The 19,384-nt window shown below is 37.5% G+C and overlaps 3 protein-coding genes across 12 annotated transcripts in view; all 3 read right to left on the bottom strand.

Moving 5' to 3' along the window:
* The window catches only part of LOC111480350, a 5,580-nt gene extending 4,929 nt beyond the window's left edge, over positions 1-651 (bottom strand). For 6 of the 9 annotated variants that reach the window (XM_023125326.1, XM_023125323.1, XM_023125324.1 and 3 more), the window contains exon 1: positions 363-637. The gene's annotated coding sequence lies outside the window, so the exon portion shown is untranslated. Of the gene's footprint in view, positions 1-362 lie in introns of all 9 variants that reach the window. The other 3 variants (XM_023125325.1, XM_023125327.1, XM_023125329.1) reach the window with 3 other exon arrangements.
* A 692-nt stretch (positions 652-1,343) lies between these two features.
* On the bottom strand, positions 1,344-7,395 carry LOC111480352 (serine/arginine-rich splicing factor SR45-like). Of its 2 annotated transcripts, none has more exons than XM_023125334.1 (12): positions 7,044-7,395; positions 6,817-6,885; positions 6,166-6,254; positions 5,338-5,384; positions 5,182-5,262; positions 4,926-5,091; positions 4,568-4,781; positions 4,245-4,310; positions 3,393-3,509; positions 2,334-2,403; positions 2,201-2,232; positions 1,344-1,747 (listed from the first exon to the last, which is right to left on the bottom strand). In XM_023125334.1, exons 1-12 carry the CDS (start codon positions 7,259-7,261, stop codon positions 1,681-1,683), a joined length of 1,236 nt encoding a protein of 411 aa, XP_022981102.1. In that variant the 5' UTR covers positions 7,262-7,395; the 3' UTR covers positions 1,344-1,680. The 2 variants fall into 2 exon arrangements, with proteins under 2 accessions (XP_022981102.1, XP_022981103.1); XM_023125335.1 differs by having other exon boundaries at positions 1,344-1,744; positions 7,044-7,394.
* An 864-nt stretch (positions 7,396-8,259) lies between these two features.
* On the bottom strand, positions 8,260-13,507 carry LOC111480347. The gene is made up of 6 exons (XM_023125321.1): positions 13,278-13,507; positions 11,270-11,776; positions 11,050-11,193; positions 9,887-10,127; positions 9,034-9,534; positions 8,260-8,893 (listed from the first exon to the last, which is right to left on the bottom strand). Exons 2-6 carry the CDS (start codon positions 11,762-11,764, stop codon positions 8,466-8,468), a joined length of 1,809 nt encoding a protein of 602 aa, XP_022981089.1. The 5' UTR covers positions 11,765-11,776; positions 13,278-13,507; the 3' UTR covers positions 8,260-8,465.
* Between the last annotated feature and the right edge of the window lie 5,877 nt (positions 13,508-19,384).

Genomic DNA, 19,384 nt, shown 5'->3' with positions numbered 1-19,384 from the left:
AAAAAAAAAAAAAAAAAAAAAAAAACAAATTCATGGATGTATTACAATCACAAAGGGGTTTAATATACCTCTTAAGACTTGGAATTCGTTAGTCAACTAATTACATCAAAAAAGAATCAATACTCTTAACAAACATAGTTTTTCATCTACCATTTACAACTAAAACTTCTGCAGAATTAGCATGAGGCAAATACAGTATAATCCCCAACTCACACAAGCAGAAGAGAACCAATTGTAAAATGTAAAACCGAGCAAAACCCGTCGATTGGTGCAACATCTGAAGGTCGGGTTTGGATCAAATTCAAAGCCCTAAATCCACAGCTAAATACTGACCCCAAAAACTGAGTATCTTGAAAACGGACCTGAATATGACAAGCGTTCCTTCCTTAATCGCTGGAACAGGTCCTTTGCCTTGTGTTCTGGACAACAACTGCTCGAGCGAAGATCAAAATCAGGCTGGAAAAGATGAAAATGAAAGATTATGGAATAAACAGAAGGAGATTACGCCGAGAGAGAGGATCAAAATTCGAGCTCCAGGAGAACAGCGACCTGAGAGAGTCAATTCGTCTAAGAAGTTTGCGCCGTTTTCTCCCCCTCCATTTGGTACGTTGATGTCCGAAATGGCGTTTTCTGATAATCATGGCCAATATTCGCCGATATATAGAACTAATTTTGTATTTATTTATTTTCCCTTCAAGGAAAAAAAAAAAAAGTGTAAAATTTTAGATGATGATTGAAATTTAATTTTTTTTTTTTCATAATAAGTTTTTTCTTTTTAAAATATTATTCATTTATTCTTTTAGAAATTTATTATGTCTCAATTAATTAAATAATTTAAATCTAACACCGTAATGGATAAATAAATTTAAAAAAAAAATCCCAATTTGGTCAAGTATACTTCAAATTTGAATAAATAGTAAAATTATTACCTTTAATTAGTTTTTTATTTGAAGAAAATTGTTTCTATTTGTAATGAATTATCAAAATTATCCACGAAGATATTAATATAAGAGATTAATGCATTTGAGTTATATTCGAGTAGTATAAATTAAATTTCTATTAATTTGTTAAAATAACGTTTAAATATGTCACGAACACGCATTCGAACCTAATAGACTACAAAACATGCCTAATAAATCATTAATCATATGACATAATAAAATAATTGAGACCATTTATGAAAAATTGTTGATAAATGAGTTAATAATTATTCATATTTAACATAAATATATTAGAAGGCATTTTGAACCATTGGTTGAACACTAAAATCTAATTTCTAAATTTGCTACCAAACACAAACACAAACATAACTTTTAGTATTTAAATTGTCAACCAATCACGTCTTAAACAAGTCGAACATGGCTCAACTGATACAAAACATATAGTAGTCACAATCAAAACATCAAATCAAAGATTCGAATCTTCCCCACAAAAACGCCATAAAATAAAAGGGCATATTTCTAAAACCTTGAAAACGGGAAACTCGACGTCTGGGCTTTCTATTGTAGAAGTGTAATATTACTACAGACTGCAGCTGCTGGAACAAAGCATACGTAAACGAATCGTAATATCAGGAAACTAAACCTAAATGGCATTTAATCCAAATATTTTTGCTACAAGGCTTTTCACTAGATGAACAAGAGAGAATTAGAGAGAGACCAACGATACGTAGATGAGTTCTTATGGCTTGCGAGGTGGAGAACTACTGCTACTGCTCCTGCTGCTACTTCTACCTCTCAATGGCCTACTACACAGCAAAAACAATCGCATTAAAATAACGACAAGAATACAAGATTAAAAGCTGTTCTTATGACCTCTAGAACAGTAAAAAGTGCTTTTAGCGAACTAGAAATACTTTATTTTATAACTTTGCAGTGTTTGGCTACATAACCAAGATCACAGAACTCTAAAGGCACTTGAAAAGCATATTAAAGTGCTTACTTTTAGAAGCACTTAATTAGTGCTAAGAAGTTGGTACTTTTTCTTTTTCAAATGTCATCCTAAACCCACTATAAAATGGGCACCGTACCCTGGTCATCTTGTTTATCAAGAAGCTCAGTGGTTAGCGGGTTTGGAAAAATATTCATAGTTGGTAAAAGAAGAAACAGCAAAAAGTCCAAGAACCAAGCCCTAATATTCTCAACATCCAGATAGGAATATCAACGCGTCAACCAATAATTTATTTAATTCACAAGTTTACCTTCTTGGACTGCGAGATACTCTCCTGGCTACCTGTAACATTAACAAGGAATAGTGAAGTGACTTTGGATGCAAGGAAAAGTAAGCAACAAGCCCAGAGAAGAGAATAAAAGGCAAGATTAACCACTACGAACCTTCCGTGGACTTGGCGATGCAGAGTAAGATGATGATCTCCCACGTCTACCAGCAGCTCCCGGCCGACCTCTGTACCATAAGAAAACAAAGTATAAATATATGCTTACAGTGGACAAAAAAACTAGTTAAGGGTAGTAGCTCTGTGGAATATTATACAGTTAGGGAAAGTAAACAATCATAGAAAGGGTAAAGTAGCAGATGATATGATACTAAACCAGCCACCTAACCTTATAATACAAATGGTATGCAACTAATTTGGAGATATTTCTGATAATTATTTACACAATGTCTTGGGTAGTAAATAGGAAACTGAGATCGTTAAAGCTTAGTTTCTAAGCATCATTATAGTTTATACATAAGTAATGGTATGCTTAAGTTGTTAAATTCAGTACTTGTAACTAGCCTTAAAAAATCTAAATCCCACGATCACAACACCAAACAGCAAATTATTTAGGTCTAGGCCTTGTTCGACAATTGGAAAAAAGATGATGCATCTGCACATGTATGCTTCTTTTGAAAGACAATTGGCTTGCTTTAGCCAAGAGCATCTGAGACGTTATGCCCTTTACAAATACTAAAGCACGCACTGTGAATGCTCAACTTTAGATTAGCTATCCTACAATAGCTGGCTTCCATTGTCTAGATCGGAAGGATCCCTTGGGGCCCAAACGCAATACTCTAAAACATGGAATAATCAGGCATTTGACTTCCAATCTTTATTCAAACATCTTATGAGGCCTAGTTTCTGTCGCCAATATAATTCTTTGGTTCAGTACTAGCAAGGCTCTATGATGGACAAATAGAACTAGGAGAACCTTCAAATGAATCAATGCAATATGTCACCGCACAATTGTTTCCTAGCTAAGTTGAGACAGCTCAGAAAGTTTATTGTGATTATCTTCCTTTCTTGATCAACGCCAATGGTAGTAACTTCTGTGATCTACTTCGTATTTTGATTTATGGCCCCCCAAACACAGGGTAGACACAATCAAACAATATAAAATAATTTTTCTTCAAAAGGCAATTATGAATAGAAAGCTCATTAGGCATCCAGATACCTCCGTGGTGAAAATGACCGGGAACGTGATCGACCTGGTCTTCTAATGGGTGAACGGCTCCGTCTACGAACTACTGGAGACCTTCTGGGAGGACTACGAGCCCGTCGAGGAGGTGTACTGGAAAAGAAACACAATTTAATTATGTAACACTCATTTACCAAAGTATAAATGTAACTGAAACCACTTAATCAGACTCAACATATTCAAGTATAATCCATGCTCAACCGAAATTAAAAGATCACTGTCATGCTTAAATATGTTAATTTCTCAAACATTAGAAGTAATCATGCCCTCATTCACCGTTCTTCTAATACCTAAGATTCAACTGTAGGAACACCTCTGAACCATAATGGAAACAAGTAAATTTTTAAATAGTTACATCAAAAGTTACACTCTACTAGTTATTACTTCATTCTAAGTCAACCATAGCATTACTTTGAATTTGCTTGGATCACCCAAAAACCACAGTTTACCTGTATCTAGGCATAACAAAGTCATCAATGGCCAACAAGAACCGCACAACTAAATTAAACTTGATGCAACTTTTAGTATTCTTCAAAATAACTACAGTGACTAAAAATCTTCAAAGAAAACCATACTCTAAAAACAATAATTCAAGATTTAAAAAATAATGTTTACATATGCTTTTTTTGCATAATTTAATACTCTACAAATAAATGCTCCAACTCGAAAATAATAAGATACAATTTAACAAGTGCAGCAAGACATTAATAGTCAACGTTGTCACTATATGATATATTTGTGATGTTAGCAACAATATGCATATCCATGTATCATTCAAATTGCAAGAGAACAGATTTACGATCTTCTAAAACAGTCAATGCGTAATACCGGCGCCTAGGAGGAGGTGGTGAACGTCTCCGAACAGGGCTGCCACGAATTCTTCTTGGAGAGGGCCTAATCACCAAAGTTAAACAATGTTGATACTCTCACCATTAAAAGAAAGAGATAAATTTGGTGTGTGTGTGTGTGTGTGTACCCGGTGGGGTGGGGGTNGGGGGGGGGGGGGGGGGGGGGGGGGGGGGGGGGGGGGGGGGGGGGGGGGGGGGGGGGGGGGGGGGGGGGGGGGGGGGGGGGGGGGGGGGGGGGGGGGGGGGGGGGGGGGGGGGGGGGGGGGGGGGGGGGGGGGGGGGGGGGGGGGGATGATACTCAACCTTGGGGGAGATCTATGTCGCCTTCCCAAAGGTGATGGGGAACGGCCACCTCTCATTGGTGATGCAGGCCTCCTTCTAGGAGGAGAGTCAACACGGCGACGGGGAGGAGAATCCGGACGGCGGCGTGGAGAATCAGGGTGTCTTCTGGGAGACCCACCTCGTCGAGCAACAGGCGAGCGTCTTCTAGGTGAGGGAGGCTTTCGACGAGGTGAAGCTGATGTAACAAACCAGAAACAAGTCACTAAAATAATATACTCCCATGAAAAATAAAATAAAGTAGAATAATAGGGGGGNGGGGGGGGGGGGGGGGGGGGGGGGACATTAGACATTGAAAAAATATATAATTAATGAGTTATACGTTCTCTCTGTCTTTTTATATCGTCCTTCTCAGCATCAGCACCAACATTTTCAGGCTTAGGACCATCTCTCTTAGAAGCAGCTGCTGCAGTCCTTGGAGGTGATGCCATTTTCTGTCTTTGAGGCAATGTAAATCTTGCTCGAATAACATTCCCATCAATTTGGGCCTACAGTTAGCCAATCATCACAATCATTTCCCAGTGATGGCATTATCAATAGATGCACTTCAAGTACTTGAACATTTAAGCAAAACATACACCATCCATATACACTTGGGCTTTTTCAGCATCAGATCTCGTTTTGAATTCAACATATCCATATCCTTTAGGAAGGTTGACCTGTAAGCATTTAAACAGATGTATCATTATATTATTCAAGAAAAACTTGTTAAATACAACATGGTACAAACTCACTGTGCGATCCATTGCCAGCTCAACATTGACTACTTCACCAAAATTACCTAGAAGGTATCGGAAAAAAGAAATTCATCAGAGCTACAAAAGTAGTTAAAATAATAATAATAATAAAAGGTAACAGATTACCTATCCAATCCATTAATCATGAAACCTAACCATAAAGATATTTTGGAGAAAAATTAATATTTGAAAGTGACCTTTTTGATTGAATGAGACTAACAAATTTACAACTAGTCATGCAACATATTCATGAGAAAAGGAGAGGAAAGGAAGGACTGCGCATACAGTTACTTAACAAAACAGATATGATGGAGAGTAATCGATATGACAAATTACTCAATTGTTAAGGACAAGACAACATGGTCAATGATCATTCCAACAAACTATGTTGAATTGAAGCTACTACATAAAGAAATATGTTCAAGAATATACCAAGTTTAATTTTTAAGGCAAAATAATACATTCATCAAGTCAAAGTGTAACCTTAAGATGATGTACTGAAGCTTGAAATAAAGTTGTTTTTGTTTAAATCTTTGATTTTTTTAAGAGATCAAACTACCATGGAGAAAAATGAAAGAATAAACAAGGGCATACAAAAAAAACAAACCCAACAAAACAGTCCCACAAAACTACAAAAAGACCTAGTGACTGATTCTCACGAGAAGGCATTGAACTTCACCACCTCCCAAACCTCATCACAAGACAGCTCCCCATCTATACTCTTTGCTACTAGTAACGTTTAACAAAGAATGATATGAAAACAAAAGTGCATTAATCCATCAGGATAATTGTTAGAAGCTAAAGAAGGCGAGTGAAAAAACATACTGAAGATTTCTCTTAAATGACCCTCATGGACATTCCTACTCAGTGCATCAATGTGAAGAACAAGTGACTCGCGTACAGGTGATGGTTTCCTGAAAGCAATAGAAACAGTTTGAAAAACAAAATAGATATATAGATGACTGACAGACGAGGAAAATATCACCAAAAGAAAACAATGGATGTAAATCGTTGATTTACAAATGCGTGACTAAAGGAAATATTTATATAAACAAAATACATGACTAGGGGAAATATTAACATAAACAAAAAGCATATGACAATTTCGAAATGGTCAATTACATAAAAAATTGTAAGTCATTGTAGATAACTAAAGATAAAATTTACAATTGCAAGATAAATAATGGCAATAGAATATTATTTATCGTATTCAACTTCAACAAGGGAAGAATGACTAAAAGTTGAAAATAATGCAATAGCTACACAACAGTTCTGAAGAAGTGCTGAATTCAAATAATTGCTAAAGAAGTACTGAATTCAAATAATTACAGCATTGTATTTCCTAAGATTTATTTCTGTACCAAAAGGCCGGCGCATCAAAAACCACGCCAAAGCAAAAATGTTCGACTTATCGGAAAATGCATGCCATGAACAAATAATGAAGTTGGATTTGACTGTAGATGGAGATGTTATTGCCTGGGTGGTGGAGAACTTCGTTTAGCTGGTGGAGGTGAAGCGCGAGTCCTCCGAGCTGTTTCAGTAGAACTGGAAAAAAAAATGAAAATATGATTTCGACGTATAATGCTAATGGTTTTACAAATCATAAAATTCCTAATTCTGATACTTTCTCTCACACTAACAAACAATAAGCACCAAATGCAGGAGCCAAAAATGAAAAATGCAAGTTCAATCGAAAGACGAACCTCTTTCTCTGAGGAGGGGGACTTCGGCTCCGAGAACTAGCACTGCGGGAGGGAGACGAAGACGAGGAAATGGACCTGGAATGGGACACAGATACAGACCGTGACCTGGAGCGTGAGCGGGAACTGGAGCGGGAATCAGAGCCGGAGTATGAGCGGGAACGTGAAGAGGATCCCGATCTCGACGGAGGCGAGCGACGGCCTCTGCTTGGTTTCGCCATGGCCAGCAAGAGCTGCAAGAATTGGAACCCTAGCTTAAACCCGTCTGGTATCGTTCGAGATTAGAGATAGTGAAAGGAGAAGCAACACAAAAAAATGGTCGACACGTAAATGATGAAAACATGAGAGAGAGAAAACAAAATACTTTTTGTTTCTCTTTTATATATATATCTAAAGTTTAATGATATTTTTTTTTTAAAAAAAAATACTAATTATCAAAAATATATATATATATATTTTTTTTTCATATTATCAAAACCTTTGAAAAGTTTTTAATAAAATTAAAAATTTAGAGATATTTTTATTAATTTGGTCTTAAAAAATAATTAAATTACGATAGGTCTCCTTAATAACCACTCATTTTTTAAAAAATTATTTTCTTAATATAAACCTTTGAATTCATAATTAAATATCAAATACAAAAATACATTTTTTTATTTTTTAAAATGTCATTTTTATATAAAAATGCCAATGATTTATAAGCTTAATTTAAAAAAATATATATATATTTTTTTTTTTTTAAATGTCGTTTTTATATTAAAAATGCCAATGATTTATAGGCTTAATTTTAAAAAAATTGAAAATTAAAAATGAAAAGTCTCATTTGTGAACACAAAAGTCTACACTTTCGACCATTTCTCCTATGTGGAGTCACTGGTAGCACCTCAAAAAGCACGCGTAAGACACATGTAGAGAAACTTGTACATATGATTCGTGCCGAGGATCCTGATACACTATACTAATATGTGTAGGTCACTGTAATTTGAATGAGATTGTCATGGTGCAAAAGCAGGTATGGCCAGTGGTCTGGTATTCCGTTGTTCCCTATTTTAATTATATTCTTTATTTCTCGTATAGTTTAAACAAATCAAGCAATGTTTGGTATCTTAAAAGCAGAAGCTGAATCAGTTGCAGGCTATAATATAGAATATGCGCGGGACGCGATCCAATAGTCCACTATTGACAAAAGGCAATATCTCAAGATCCCGATGACTTATTATGAAACAAAGACGAACAAAGACTGCTTCCAACTCTTAAGCTCAAAAGATACAGTTAATTCAGTTTGAGCATCAGTTAAATACTTTCTTTCCAGAGTTCATGTAAATTTACATTGAAACATGAAGAAAAAGAGACCAGAAAAGTTAAACATACAGCCATAACAGTGCAGAAAAATGTGCATTTGTTCGAAGATCTTACGAGCACGATCTATTTCAGCTCTTCCATGGAAACAGAAGCATCCGAACGTCGTCTCTTAGCTTCGTGATCACCCAAGTGCAAGGAAACGGAAATGTCTTCGCAGTCGCTCCGGAGTGAAGACAGGTTCTGGGAAACAGCTCGACCCAGAGTGCTGTTTGAAAGGGAGGGAGAGCAACTAAAAAGGCTTGGAATGAACTGATGTTCGACGCTGGGAGCTGTGCTCGTCCCAGCTTCGAGATGAAACTCGGTCTCCAGGAGTGGTCGGTCTTTAGCTGAAGAAGGTTCTACTTCTGTTGGCATATGCTGGATTTGAAAACCCAATGGCTCAAACTTCTCTTCACTTTTATCCTTTGGCAGCGTTGTGTCGGGAGGAGAGGAGTCTCCGACAATCGACCCGATAACTGTTGCCGAGACGGTTCTTTGTTCTTGCACTGCTGCTGCTTATAGCAATATAGAAACAGAACAAAAACATTCATCAAAACACATCTATCATTATGTGATCTACAATGGAGCTTTATCAAATGCGCGGTGTGTGCGAGCGAAACGAGTTAACCTACACAAGAGAAAGACAACTAACCTTTAAACCCGTCATCAGTTGTGATTAGATCAAGTTCAAGCAGATTGAGAAGGCGCCCGAGATCGACCCCACTTGTCCAATTCTCAGGAGGTTGGCCTACTTTTAACTTAAGACGACCTCGGTTAGCAGTTCCACCCCATATAATCCCAATTGGTTGCAAACTCTCTCGATTCTCGCCCTTTAAAATGATGAGACTTCCGCTATCTCCTTCGAGATCAAAAGTCTGTTGATTCTCACCAACGACGAGAAAATCGGTTAAGAAGCATATTCCTTTCTCGTCATTGTACTCGAGAGCATAGGCCAAAACAGTTCCGGTAGTCAAGCCCGAACTTCTTCCGACTTTCACGACCTGCTTCCCTATGAGGGTACTGATAGGTGACTGCAAGTCGATAAACTTCACATCACCGACCTCTCCCACACCTTTTACAGATGTAGTGACGGTCGACATGTCGAAATCATCAGCAAAAGGAATAAACGCCCCATCTGCCCTGACGAACGTTTCTGCAATTTAACAAAACTAGAATAAGTGCATCGGGTTACCACACGTTTAGATTGATGAAATGAAACAACAAAGTGAAGTGTAGTAAGCAAATTGTAACAACCCAAAGAGCACATTGGTTGGGGCGGAAAACAAAACATTCTTTATAAGGGTGTGGAAACCTTGAGGGAAAGCCTATAGAGAACAATATCTGCTAGGGATGGATTTGGGTCAAATGGTATTAGAGCCAGACACCGGGCGATGTGCCAGCGAAGAGGCCAAGCCCTGAAGAAGGATGGACACGAGACGGTGTGTCAGCAAGGACGCTGGACCCTGAAGGGAGGTATTTTATTTTGGCAACACAAGGATCATTACCTGGATTTATTCCAGCAAAAATTCCATACCAAAGCTCATCTGTGATGAACGAAGTAGCTCTCTCCACAGCACCGAGATACACCCCCGGCCCAAGCGTCGGTGGCAGAGGATGAAACATCTTCTGATTCGGATAATCCAAATCAACTGCAACGTGACGGTTCGTGAGAAAACCAACCTGTCGACTGCCCGTTTGACTCCTTACGATAGCACCCAAGGTCCCATAAGTCTCCTGGCTAGCCACCTGATGAGCAAGTAGATTCAATTTTACTGATACAATTATAACTTTTTTGGTCAGAAACCATGCCTCAGATGGCAAGGTCCCCTAAAATCTCCATTTCACCAAAAAGGAAGTGAAAATGAACAAATGCTACCAACTTTTGAACTATTGACATTGCCATTGGAGCTAAACATTTAGGTCCAATGAACAAAAGTTGCTATCAGTTCAAACGGTTGCTATGTATCACGGTAATGCTTGTCCAAGGCGTGTTGCCTATGGCCGCATGGCGGGTGTCCCGGTCTTGCTTGTCCAGGACATGTTGTCCATGGTTGCAAGCTCGTTCCAAACCCATTTTATATGCTTTTATCCTAGATAGGCCCATTGCACATTGGGTCAATACGGAGGTGTATGACTGTTCACCAAAACCATGTCTACACCCGTCAGGACTAAAATGCCCACTATAGGAGGATATGACTAGTTGTCAATTCTTACTACCTTGAGTTATATGCTATTTAAACAGTGATATTTCTTTATTTGCTTATAGTCATATAACGTTGATTTCTTCAATTCTTCAAATCCTTTTCAAATGTATTTCCTCGCTCATGTTTTCTAAACTTTTTCTTGCAACGTGACTCGAGGCCCGAACATATGCTAACGTTGTCCACGACGTCCGAGTTTCTCACGGCTAACTTGTTCGCTTGGTTAGAACAAGTGCCGCACAATCGCTATTCCACTATTGCAAGAGTGCGATTGTGACACTATGTATGTTTAGAGACACACTTCGGACTTAGGACACATATCTCAATTTCGAGTATAGAAAACGACTTCTCTCACATGAATTCCCCATTACCGCTCATTCATTAAGAGGTCTTTTTCATTCAAGAACTTTATATTTCATATAAATGCAAGTTTTCAGGTCACTAGTTGCAAAGAAACATGAATGTACCTGAGAACCAGAGCCAATGCATAGATCGGAGCCACGCAGGTCATCGACAATTTCGGTGTATAGCTGTTCTTTAGGAGCAGGGTTGGGTGCACCAAAATACGAGAATTCTACAACATCGACATCGCACCACACACCTCCCGGCCCCTGAAACAAAAAAAGGAATTCAGAATGAAACTTAGAACAGCTACTTCGCAACCAAAGCAAAACGACTTCTTCAAACCTCCAACGCGGTGGGCAGGCATTGGATAGGACTAAGCCATTGCTTATGAACTTTCCTGGAAACAAAAACAAGAATAGCAGGAATGTCGGTCAGCACGCCCTTTTGGATACGGAATCCAATCGCCGTTCCGAGACTGTAACAACGTAGGATCTTGCTATGGAAGGCTCGTATTGTCATGAGCTCGAGTAACGTGGTGGCTCGCTGCCCTTTTGGTAATGGATGAAGGATATCTGGTAGAACCCCTTTTTGAAGATTTGCGAAGTAGTTTGCCCTCTCCTCGGCTGCAACGCTTAATCGAATGGGGGTCGGCCATGAAAAGTAAGCTGCATTGCTCTCACAATGCTGTCCAGCTGATGCAAATGGCTGAAGTGTAGGTGGACTGAAGGAAGGTAAATTAGAGTGACCATAGCAATTCCTTTCAAGATCCAGAGCTGATTCCTCGGATGGTGTCGAACCAGAGCAGTTAATCCTGCTGTTGTGTCTTGTCTGCTCCATTATGCGGTTCACCTATGATGCAATTAGCAAAAGTTTAAAATAAAAGAACCAAATTCTGAACAGGAAGATAGCCCTTACAACAACCATTAAGTGGATAAAACTAATGAACGAGGATCCATAACATGTCAAATCCGTAGACCGTATTGTCCAGAATCAAAATTGTAATGGTCCAAGTCCACCGCTAGCAGATATTGTCCACTTTGGCCCATTTTGTATTACCGTCAGCCTCATAATTTTAAAACGCGTTTGTTCGAGAGAGGTTTTCACACCCTTATAAAGAATGTTTCATTCACGGTTTTAAAACGCGTCTACTAAGAAGAAGTTTCCACACCCTTATAAATAATGCTTCATTCACAGTTTTAAAACGCATTTGCTAGGGAGAGTTTTCCACATCCTTTTAAAAAAATGTTTTGTTCCCCTCTCCAACCGATGTGAGATCTCACAATCCACCCTCCTTCGAGGCCCAGCATCCTTGCTAGCACACCACCTAGTATCCACCCCCTTCGGAGTTCCAGCCTCCTCGTTGGCACATTGCTCGGTATCTGTCTATGATACCATTTGCAATAGCTCAAACACACCACTAACAAATATTATCCGCTTTGGCTCGTTACATATCACCATCAGCCTCACGGTTTAAAACGCATCTTCTAGGGAGAGGTTTCCACACCCTTATAAAGAATATTTTGTTCCCCTCTCCAACCGATATAGGATCTCACAATCCACCCTCCTTCGAGACCCAACGTCCTTGTTAACACACCACCTAGTGTCCACCCCCTTCGGAGTTCCAGCTTCCTCGTTGGCACATTGCTTGGTATCTATCTATGATTCCATTTGCAATAGCTCAAACACACCACTAGCAAATATTATCCACTTTAGCCCGTTACGTATCACCATCCGCCTCACGGTTTAAAACGCATCTTCTAGGGAGAGATTTCCACACCCTTATAAAGAATATTTCATTCCCCTCTCCAACCAATGTAGGATCTCACAATCCACCTTCCTTCGAGTCCACGATTCTCGCTAGCACACGACCTAGTGTCCATTCCCCTTCAGGGTTCAGCCTCCTCAATGGCACATCGCCCAGTGTCTAGCTCTAATACTATTTGTAACAACTCAAACCCACCGCTAGCAGATATAGTCCATTTCAGCCCATTACGTATCACCATCAACCTCACGATTTCAAAACGAGGTTTCCACACCCTTATAAATAATGCTTTGTTCCCCTCTCCAACCGACCTGGAATCTCACAATAACACAAGTACATACCTACTAAACTACCAATAGACTCAAAAGTTTAGGCTGATATGCAATGATATATAAAATCTTTTACAATACAGCCACTCAATGATTGAGCAAGCACAACACAAAATGAGAAGATCACAATTTCTATTAAGCAGAAAGCATAACAGAACTAGATATCACAAACCCAACAATCAGAGCATCAAAAACAAACAAATCAACCAAAAACGAAGTAAAAACGGCAATCAAAGAGGAAAAGGGAGCTGAAACTCACAGGAAGCAATGGGGAATCCGATGAAGATGGCGCCAAGAGCTCAATTAAAGTGAAACAGTGAAAAAGGTGAGCTAACCCATTGAAGGTTCGAGGCAAAATTAGGGGATGGGTTAACCCAGAGACAGAAATATAGAGAGAACAGTGATGCAGCTGAGGTCAGGTGGTGCAGAGGAAAGGCAACGACAAGGCCTCTGCTCTGCAAATAAACATAGAAAAAGGTAAAGTTAAGAGAGTGAGTGGGGCTATTTTTAATTCGCTAAATAAACAAAGGTAAGCCATTGTGGGGAGACGTGTCCACACTGCTTGCCTTCTTCCACTAATTCTGTTTATATTTTGTGCTCAAATCTCAAGCCTTTCCTTTTTTTCTCTTCTCTTGTGAATATTAGTTTTAAATATATTTTTAAAATTAAATTATACTTTAAATTTTATAATTTTAAAAAATATGTGAATCAAAATCAACGTCTCCAATTGACGTGGGATCGCCACTAAATCCACCCCTCTTTGGGGGCCAGCGTGCTCGTTAACACTCTTTATTTCCTTCAATCGATGTGAGACTGCCACCAAATTCATCTCCATTCGAGGCCAGCGTCCTTATTGGCACATTGTCTCGTGCTACCCCCTTCAGGGAAGAGCGAGAAAGCTGACACATCATTCGGTGTCTAGCTCTGATACTATTATAACGTCTCATGTCACCGCTAACAGATATTATCCTCTTTGGGTTTTTTCTTTTGAGCCTCCTCTCAAGACTTTAAAACACATTTGTTTTCCTCCCCGACCAATGTGACATTACAATTGAAAACAAAATAGAAGTGTTCGGAACCAAAATGAACGCTTTTAAAGAACACAAGTTAAAATAAACGGTTTAAGAAATAACTGAAATGAACGTTTCGAAAAATTATCATTTTAGTTCCTGATTTTTCAAATATTTTATTGTAAATCGGATTGTATATTTATTATAAACAAAATAATTATTGTTTTTTTTTTTTTTTATAAATAGAACTAAAATTGAAAGAAGAAGGAATCGACGAGCTAAATATGATGCTATCTTGTCGTCGGCGAACCCGACGCACAGCCACAACCACTCACCAGCAAGCGACTCAAGAACGAAAGGCGCTATAGCAAGCTCCCTCGTAGCGACAGAATCCCGATCTTCAACCTCCACGGCGGCGGCATGATTCCAACAGCGAAAATCTATGGTGGCGCAAGCTTCTTTTTGCAGCGGCGGTTCATTTCGTGGTAGATCTGAATTCGAACATTTTCAAACCCTAAACGGCAATGATGAAGCCTTCAAACACATTCAGACACGAATCCACGAAGGCTGAAGCCATTTGGTAAGAATCAGTGGTCACGATTCCCTCTGAATTATTTTCGGATTCGATATAAGTGTTCTAAATTGGCTATAGATAGTTTCGGACCGATCGATTAGGTTTTAGAGGCACGCTAGGCATTGGAAAAGAGTTAGCAGCATTGTTCATCATGAATCTTAGGAGCGCTTTCAGATTGAGATGAACTACGGCTTGAATCTCTCTTAATTTTGATGAAATTTGTGAAGCGTGAAATTAATTTTGAACTCAAAATTTGATTCGTGTTGGTATTTATGAGTTGCTTTAAAAAATTCTTTGCAAATCGTTGATCTTCAATCAAGGAATTTATGCTTATTTTACAAGTCGAATTTGAATATTTTCTTTAAACTGTTTTTTTCCTTAATAAATTTCATAGATTATAATATTGAAATTTAAATTGATTTGGTATAGCATATATAAAATATTATTAGATTTATTATAATGTTTTATATTTTTAATAAAAATTATATTTAAAATTGAGAATTATCAGTAAGATTCTTTAAAATATAATTTTTAAAAAATGTAAAACATCCTAATAAATTTAATAATTTTTTATATATAATATATTCGGGTGATACGAGAACTCAATCCTTATTCGTGTAGTCATCAATCTCTATATTCATTTAGACTACAAACACGAGTCTTTTTAAAGCTCTACCACAAAGTTTAGGGTTCACGTATGCAAAATCTTCCACGTGAATTTAATTACGACAAGTTTGATAATAATTCTTAATCTCTAAAAATGAAATAAAAAGAAAATCATAATAAATAAGAAAGTGTACGGAGTCTTAATGGGCCTTAATGGGCCTGGGCCCATCATTTGTCCACCCATTACCAGACCATGCGAGGATAGTGGTGTAGGCACACCAAGAAACGCATAGTGAACACTTGGGCTATGCAATAATGAAATATTTGAACCCATCAATCAAGTTTGCATGGTGGGTAGGAGTGGGTAGGGGTGTACATTCAACCCGACAACTCGGATCAACTCAACGTGAACTATAAGGGTTGAGTTGAGTTAGATTAACATTTCGGGTAGGGTTGAGTTCATTTTTCTGAACATGAACTTAATCTATTCGGTTTTGGGATCGTGGATAAAACTTTCGGGTTGACCCGAGACAAATAAAAATATATAAATTATATTAAGAATCTTTCCGTATTAATAGATTTGATAGAGTGGTATGTCGGTCTCTCTAAAGACACCCACACCCAAGATTGTATCCGAATAATTATAAATTTTGAATAAAAAAAACTTTAAAATTAAAATTTAGGTTGGGTTGATTTACCAACCAATCCGAACTTTTGGTTTGGGTCAAAAAAGTCCTTCAACCTAACTCAACCTGTACCATGTACACCCTTAAGGGTGAGCAAATGAGTTCTAAAAATTGAGTTGATCGACCAAAACTAACCTCGATCAAACGATTTAGATCGATACAACATTGATCGGGGATGATTGGTGAGCGAATGTTTTTTTCCAACCCAATCGACAAATATAGATTTATAAAACTCTTCAATCTCTACCTCTTTGTCTCAACTCTCAATCCGTGAATCTCCAATTCTCCCTACCTCATCGTCTCTCGTCTCCTTCTGCCTCCATCTTTTTCATCTTTCGTGCTCTCTTCATTGATATGACGTTGTTTTCTTTCCCTCTTTATCCACCGTCTCCATATTTGATTCTCTCCCTACCTCTACGTTTCCTTCCTTTTGTCACTCACCCATTGTTTGGCTAAACACGTTAGAGTAGAGATCAAAGACGATCATACCCTTGCTCAAAAACCATCATTGAGGAATCAAATAGTGGTTTGTGACTACACAACAAAACTTAACTTTCACCGTTATAACAATCTATAGTATGGTCAAGAAACACATCATTACAATATTCTTTTACAAATATATATATAATTTATACGATACCTAATCCAAAAAAAAAACTTTAAATAAGCATTTGATACCTAACCTGATCAAAGAAAAAACCGTTCAACTGAGCACTTTATATTCGATATCTAACCCGAACGAGGCAAAAAACGCTTCAAATTCTCGCCATCAAAACACATAAAGCTCAGCTAACTCCTCCAAATTTGAATTAAAAGTGAGATTTGGATCAGAGTTTTCCAACATCCACAAGAGATGATCAAAGAGAACAACTTCACATCTCAATGAAATGGCATTATTGTCATTAGTATGAGTATCACAATCTTCATTGGCTTTGGATTTGTGGATCAAAGCACTTAACAAGGGATGTGTCAAGTGGTTTGAAGTTAATGTGTATCTCTTCCTTGTGCTTCCAACATATATAATTACATTGTTGCTACTCACCTTTTGAAGCCTTTCATGTTCTTGATGTTCTTGATGTTGTTCTTGATGTTCTTGATGTTCTTGTTGATGTTCTTGTTGTTGCTCCTCCATTCTTGTTTGAGAAACCCAGAGATGTTCTGTTGTGGATTTGGATTTGGATCTGAAGCTTCCCAATTGCCTTGAAAGGCTCTTGCATTTCCTCAATAGAGAGTTTATCTTCTTCATTCCCCTTTTCTTTTGCTTTCTACACAGAGATTTGGGTAAGAGAGGGAGATTTCATGGGAGACTCTCAAATTCAGTGCTAAGATTAAGCAAAGAGGATGAGAGAGAAGGGGTTGAGTTGATGCCAAGTCTATGTTTTTTTTTGGTATATATATATATGAAGAGAAATTCTCGAGCAGATCTCCGATCTCTGCAAATTTCTCTCATGGAATGTGAGATTTTACATCGGTTGGAGATGTGAACGAAGTATTCTTCACAAGAGTATAGAAACTTTTCCCTGCCAGACGCGTTTTACAATCTTGAGGGAAAACCCAAATATGACAATATTTGTTAGCGGTGAACTTGACTTATTACAAATGATATCAGGGCCAGACATCGGGCAGTGTGCTAGAGAGGACGCTGAGCCTCGAAAAAGGGTGGACGGTTAAATCACACATAGATTGAAGAGGGGAACAAAATATTTTTACAAGGGTGTGGAAATCTCTCTTGATGAGTTTTAAAATCTTGAGGGAAAATTTGGAAGGAAAGCCTAAAAAGGCAAATATATACTAGCTGTGTGCTTGGGCTGTTACATTGAATCTCCGCTCCGATGCCCGCTAATTTTTCTCGTTGTCCTCATCTTGTGAACATCTTTATTTTTTAGTAAAAAATTTGCAGTGGTGGCTCCTCTTTTTTACATCATATTAAAAGGGTGCAACTTTATATGAGTCTCGTACCGTAGAGCAAGTGAAGAAAACGCATAGCACGGGAGATCAAAAAGTACCAAATTTGATGACTTGTTAAGGAAAAGACGAGTATGCTATTGACGGCATTGCAACATATGTCGATAAGGTCTCCATTGATTGTGTACAAACAAAATTCAAACGAAAAACTGAATAATTACGAGCCTTAAATTTTTTTTTCGTAAATCTCACTTTAATCCTTAATATTTTAAAATTTCTAATTTTGACCCTAATGTATTAAAAATCTAAATTAAATAACAAAAATTCTTCAATCATTAAATTATTGTTTTATTAACATATTTGAAATAAGGATATAGTGGTGACTCGTGAAATCTAATTTCATAAGCATAGATTTTGAGAGTTCATACAATTATCGAACCCGAGTCTAAAATAAGTAAACTCACGTACCAAACATAACCCGAGCGAGCGAAAAGCAATACAAATTCAACGCTCAAACCCGTAAACCAAACACCTCTACACTTCTTTTACAAGCAATAATTTTTTTTAAAAAAAAGGATAGATTTGGGAGCAAAGAGAGGCACTCTTGGCTCTTGTGTGCTACCAAAAAGGAAAACATATAGTAATCATTACATTATAAAAACTTTATTTTAAAAAAATTATTGAGAGTACATTTTGTTAGCAAGTGGCTTCAATAATTTTGGTCATTCAATTCTTTCAAATAGAATGCACCTTTGTTTGTCGTTATACATATGAATTTGTCTAATTCCTTTCAAATTTTATAAAATTTAGTTATATTAAGACCATGTAGTTAGATTAGTTAAATATTGATATTCACACTCCGGAGAGTTATTAAACAGCCTAGACGACGTAGAGAACACTTTAGCTGGTTGCGTATCCTCCTCCTTCTATCCTCCTTGGGGAGTGGTGCCTAATCAACTTTTGGAGTGGTGGCTAATCGACTTTTTGAGTGGTGGCAAATATGAAATTCCCATATTTTCACTTTTTTGTTCTTTAATTTTTGGGTTTTCTTTACAAATTTTTCGGTAAATAAATGAAAGATATATAGATTTTTTTTTTTTTTTTTTTTTTTTTTTTTTTTTTTTTTTTTTGTTTGTTCTTGTTCTTGAAAGCTTCTTTGTATGGTTACAAAAAAGAAAAAAAAAAAAATAATAATAATAATAATAAATCACTAAAAAGCATAGGAATAAGCTAAAAGGTATAATGGTGTTATCATCCCTCATGTGAGCAGAAAATCAATTATATCTCAATCAAAGTCGGTAACTCTATATGTTATTACTAAACTTTTACACTCGAGGAACGAAAAGTATAAGATATAGCAGGATGAACCAATGTGAATGAGTGTAAGATTCGTGACCGAAACATGATTGGTACTAATAATATTAGATGATATTGTGGTAGCAAAATAGGCCAATTTGATGACAATATAGAGGTTACAAATAATAAACATTGGCTCGTTCATAAATTCAGTTGACTACTTTAAATTTTTATTATTGAGATTTTTTTTTTCTCTTTGAGATTCAAGCTTCGTAGTTAGGTACGAGCA

Source organism: Cucurbita maxima, unplaced genomic scaffold (assembly GCF_002738345.1).
Source record: "Cucurbita maxima cultivar Rimu unplaced genomic scaffold, Cmax_1.0 Cma_Scf00006, whole genome shotgun sequence".
NCBI lineage: Eukaryota > Viridiplantae > Streptophyta > Magnoliopsida > Cucurbitales > Cucurbitaceae > Cucurbita > Cucurbita maxima.
This window is presented reverse-complemented; position numbering and strand designations above follow the sequence as displayed.

What these genes read in the sequence shown, in the direction of transcription:
- LOC111480347 (XM_023125321.1), bottom strand. Translation starts at nt 11,764, where the DNA reads ATGGAGCAGACAAGACACAACAGCAGGATTAACTGCTCTGGTTCGACA. An exon ending in GCATTGGCTCTGGTTCTCAG is followed by an intron (nt 10,128 to 11,049) that starts GTACATTCATGT and finishes CTTGCTCATCAG; the next exon opens with GTGGCTAGCCAGGAGACTTA. An exon ending in AACTGATGACGGGTTTAAAG is followed by an intron (nt 8,894 to 9,033) that starts GTTAGTTGTCTT and finishes TGCTATAAGCAG; the next exon opens with CAGCAGTGCAAGAACAAAGA.
- LOC111480352 (XM_023125334.1), bottom strand. Translation starts at nt 7,261, where the DNA reads ATGGCGAAACCAAGCAGAGGCCGTCGCTCGCCTCCGTCGAGATCGGGA. An exon ending in TCATTTAAGAGAAATCTTCA is followed by an intron (nt 5,385 to 6,165) that starts GTATGTTTTTTC and finishes GATACCTTCTAG; the next exon opens with GTAATTTTGGTGAAGTAGTC. An exon ending in CGACATAGATCTCCCCCAAG is followed by an intron (nt 4,311 to 4,567) that starts GTTGAGTATCAT and finishes TTTGGTGATTAG; the next exon opens with GCCCTCTCCAAGAAGAATTC.